Source organism: Chiloscyllium plagiosum, unplaced genomic scaffold (assembly GCF_004010195.1).
Source record: "Chiloscyllium plagiosum isolate BGI_BamShark_2017 unplaced genomic scaffold, ASM401019v2 scaf_77166, whole genome shotgun sequence".
Classification (NCBI taxonomy): Eukaryota; Metazoa; Chordata; class Chondrichthyes; order Orectolobiformes; family Hemiscylliidae; genus Chiloscyllium; species Chiloscyllium plagiosum.
This window is the reverse complement of record NW_025201581.1, coordinates 1-4927: the sequence shown is the minus strand read 5'-3', so window position 1 is coordinate 4927 and position 4927 is coordinate 1. Positions and strand designations below refer to the sequence as shown.

Below are 4927 nucleotides of genomic sequence, written 5' to 3'. Positions count from 1 at the left end.
ACAATGGGCCAAATGGTCTCATTCAGTGCTGTTCACATCAATCACTCTCTGAGACAAAGAGAGAGAGAGAGAGAAGAGGAAGTGTGAGGGGCTGACGTGGCTCTCTCTGCCTGATGCCATTTACATACTGAGGAACACCCAGTCAGACTCTCACAGGCTGCAGCTTTATAAAGCAGAGCCCAGTGAAGGGAGAGTTTATCAGGAACCAGGCACAGTGACAGGAGCACACACCATGATTTCACACATCCAGCTGATCTGGCCCCTGGCATTCTGTGTCGCAGGTACAAATCTCTCTCCTTCCATCTTGAATCTTTAGCTGCTCTCCATTTCACTCCAATTCCACTGACTTGTGATTGAAGGGAAAATGCTGAAACCAGAGGAATGCTCAGTGTCTCCAACAATCTCTCATTTGACAGGCTCTTTCTGTGACAGTTCTGACTTCACTGTGTTTCTCTCTGACCCCTCAGGTATCAGTGGGGACATCATCATGAGCCAGTCTCCCCCGGTGCTGTCAGTGGGACTGGGCCACACTGCAACCATCACCTGTACGGCCAGTCAAGGTATTACAGATGACCTCAGCTGGTACCAGCAGCGAGAAGGTCAGAAACCCTCTCTCCTGATCTATGACGCAAAAACTCGATTCACAGGAGTCTCCAATCGATTCACCGGCAGTGGATATGGGACCAGTTTCACCCTGACAATCAGCAATGTTCAGAATGAGGATGTCGCTGACTATTACTGTATGCAGGATTACAGCTACCCTTGACACAATGATACAGAGCCATACAAAAACCTCAAAGCACACAGAATCACCTCCTGTACTGACACATCCATGGTTATATAAAATGCATAATAATGGACACACAGTCCCACCGCCTGAAGTGACATATCCCACAGTTAGATCTAAATGAAACTGAACAAATTACCCCATGCTGGGATGGTCACTGTTTGCTACACACTCCAGTCCCTGTGGTGTCTCAATGCTCACTAAAGGCCTCAAGTTTCCCTCTTCCACTCCATGGCCACATGGGAAGAACAGCTACAAGATTTAACAACGAGAAATAAAGTTCACAACCCAGAGGCAGAGACAGAAAGACACAAAAAGAGGGTGAGAGTGATCAACAGACTGGGAGATAGGGAGAGGGTGAGAGTGACAGAGGGAAGCAGAGAGCTGAGGTTTTTGGACAGCCTCTGCACTGGGAGCTCTCAATGTGGCTTACGTTTGGTAAAGGAACCAAGCTCAGACTGAGTAAGTAAACCTCAATCCTCCGTTATTATCCCTGTCAATACTGAAACTTTCTAAAACACAAATGCTGAATTGTTGCAGGTGTTAGTGGGGAGCTGCAGTGAATGAAATGGTTGATTGAGGAGCACTGTGTCTAACAGGGTGTCCAGCTGTATTTCTTTAGTTCCATTGCCCCCTTTAAGCAGCAAGATCTAAGTCAGTTAGTTTTACTCACCGTGTGGAGGAGCTCTGTCCATTTGCAGCCTGTGGTCCAATTCCTGCAGCATGGAGTGAAATCAGTGAGTAGCCTCCTGCCAGTCTCAGTGTGACGGACACGGGCAGAGTTTGATGTGAGCTCTGGCTTCCTGTCCCAGTCTCTGATCTCACTGACCTCAGCAGCAGCAGCAGCAGCAGCAGCAGCAACACAGTGAGCCACCGAGCTCCCACCTCCCCCAGCTTTAACTCTGCTCAATCACACAATCACAGAGTTGTTACAGTGCACACGGAGGCCGTTCCGCCCATCCTGTCTGGACCGGCTCTCCGAATGAGCAATTCACTGAGTGTCATTCTCCTGCCTTCTCCCTGTTACTCTGCACATTGTTCCTTTTCAAATAACATTCTCATTCCCTTCAGAATGTTTCAATTGAAGCTGCCTCCACCACACTCTCAGGCAGTGCATTCCACACCTTAACCACCCATTGGCTGAAAATGTTTTCCCTCGTCTCAGTTTTGCTTCTTTTACCAATTATTTTCAATCCATGGCCTCTCCCTCTCAGTTCTTTCTCAGGTGGGAACATTTTCTCCTGGTTTACTCTGTTCAGACCCCTCCTGATTTCTCGATCAAATCTCCTCTCTGCCTTCTCTTCTCTGAGGAAGACAGTACCAACTTCTTCAGTCTATCTTCATAACTAACGTCCCTCATCCTCGATGGGTCAGATAGCCCACTCCTGCTCCTATTTCTAATGTTCTTATTATCTTATGTTTCTATGTGAGAGACACACATCAGATTTCCACTTAACACTCTGTAACTGTACCTTCCCAGTCTTATTCCCAACACTCCGTGCAGTTCCATCCTCACACAGTGACCCTGATTTAGAATTTATTACTCTCTCTTCCTCACTCTGAAACTGGGTCAGAAGTTCTATTCCTTATTCTGGTGCTATCTATCTCTCCCAGGATTCTGTGCACCTCTGTGTTCCTCTCTGGTATTACTTCTTGGCTCCCACAGCCCAGCCAAGTTAGTTTAAACCCTCTCCAACAGCACTAGTAAATCACTACAAAGGAACTCAGTCCCAGGTCTATTCAGGAGCAACCCGTCTGGTCTGTACATGTCCATCTCCCCCCAAAGCCATCCCAATGTTAAAATAATCGAAAGCCCTTCCTCCTGGACTGTCTTTTCAGTTCCACAGTCACCTGTGCTATCCTCCTCTTTCTTTTCTCACTTGCATGGGGCACTGGGGGTAATCTTGGAGATTCCTACTTTTGAGCTCCTGCTGCTAATTCCCTCTGGAATTCCTAAATTCTGACTGCAAGACTACATCCCTTTTCTCCCTCTGTCACTGGGACCGATGTGAACCATGACTGCTGACTGTTCCCCGTCTCCCCTCAGGGTGCTCTGCAGCTGCTCAGTGACAGCCTTGACCCTGGCACCAGGGAGACAACACACCATCCTGGATTCCCATCTGCAGCTACAGAAACACCTATCGATTGCCCACTCTGAAGCTGCAGAGTGACCACATCTAGAAATGTGCTCTCCACGGAGCTCTCAGCCTCACGGACTCTCCGCACTGACACCTGCTGCTGCTCAAGCTCCAAAACCCGGAGTTCCAACTACAGTCACTGACCACACTTCCTGTGCTCATGGTATTCCAGGAAGCAGGACAAGCAGTTCCCTCATGCAACCTGATGCACACTCTCACCACTCCCTGATTATCTTTTGTCAAAGTACTTTTGAGAAACAGCAACAGCAGGGCTCACAATCCAGTCCTTTCAATATCCATAGAATCATAGAATTCCTACAATATGGAACCAGGCCATTTGGTCCAACAAGTCCACACTGACCCTCCGAACAGTAACCCACCCAGACCCATTCCCCTACCTTTTTAACCTACATTTACACCTGACTAATGTACCTAACCGACAAAATGGGCAATTTAGCATGGCCAATTCACCGAACCTGCACAGCTTTGGACTGTGAGAGGAAACCACAGCACCCAGAGGAAACCCACGCAGTCACAGGGAGAACATGCAAACTCCACACAGACAGTCGCCCGAAGCTCGAATCAAACCTGGGTCCATAGCGCTGTGAGGCAGCAGGGCTAACCACTAAGTGACCGTACTTCCAGTTTTCCAGGGTTTCAAGGAACCTCTACATAAACCCAAAATACTTAAGATATAGGAGCAGAATTGGGCCAGTCAGAATAGAGTCTGCTCTGCCATTTGATCTTGTGTGATGTGTTCCTCAACCCCATTCTCCTGCATTCTCCTTTTAACTTTTGATCTCCTTACTGATCAAGAACGTATCTGTCTCTCTTTTAAATACTCTCAACATCGTGGCCTCCATCGACCTCTGTGACAATGAGTTCCGCAGATTCACCACCCTGTGGCTGAAGAAATGCCTCCTTATCTCAGTTCTGACGGACAATTCTTCACTCTGAGGCTGTGCCTTAGGGCCCTAGTTTCTTCTACTCGTGGAAACACCTTCTCCATGTTCTCCAGGCCTCTCAATATTCTGTAGTTTCAATAAGATTCCCCCCTCATCTTTCTAAACAGTTGTCTACAGATCCAGAATCCTCAACCACTCTTTATATGACACCCCCTTTATTCCCAGGATCATTCTTATTCTTTCTCACTTTTTCCTCTGGACCCTCTCCAATGACAGCACATCCTTCCTTAATAAGGAGCCAAAAATTCCAAATCTGGTCTGATCAGAGACTTATACAAACTCAGCAGTACACCTCTGACGTTAAAGTTAATGCTAACATTGTAATTGCCTTTCAAACTGCCAATGGTGAACCTGCACGTTAACCTTCAGAGAAACCTGAGCAAGGACTCCCAATTCTCTTTGTGCTTCAGATTTCTGAAATTTTTCCTCACTCAGAAAACAGTCTGTGCCTCTATTCTTCCCACCAAAGTATCTAGCCTCACAAGTTCCCGCATTGTATTCCACCTGCCACTTCTTTGCACATTCTCCTAGCTTGACCAAGTCCTTCTGCAATCTCCCCCACTTCCTCAACTCCACCTGTCCTTTCACCAATTTTTGTGTCATCTACAAACTTATCAGCAATATCTTGGTGAATGATAGGGCCTTAAGGAATATAGTGGAACAGAGGGGCTTTAGAATTCAGGTAAGCAGTTCTCTGAAAATTGAGTCACAGTAAATAGAGCAGAGAAGAGAGCTTTTTCTGCAGTGCCCTTCATCAGTCAGGGCATTGACTACTGACGTTGGGAAGTTATGTTGCAGTTATACAGGACATTGGTGAAGCCACACTTGGAATATTGTGTTCAGTTTTGGTCACCTTGTTACAGGAAGGATGTTATTAAACTGAAGAGTGCAGAAGAAATTTGCAAGGATGTTGCCAGGATTTAATGGTTTGGATAAAAGGGAGAGTACTTTTTTCTTTAGAATGTAGGAGACTGAGGGAGGACCTCATAAGATCATGAGAAGCATGGATAGGGTGAATTCACTCGGTCTTTTCCCCA

The 4927-nt window shown here is 46.8% G+C and overlaps 1 gene segment (V, D, J or C); it reads left to right on the top strand.

Moving 5' to 3' along the window:
* Positions 1 to 82: 82 nt before the first annotated feature.
* LOC122546149 lies at positions 83 to 1272 on the top strand. The segment is given in 3 exon segments: positions 83 to 281; positions 468 to 762; positions 1215 to 1272. Coding segments are annotated over 3 exon segments (387 nt in total).
* The last annotated feature ends 3655 nt before the right edge of the window (positions 1273 to 4927 follow it).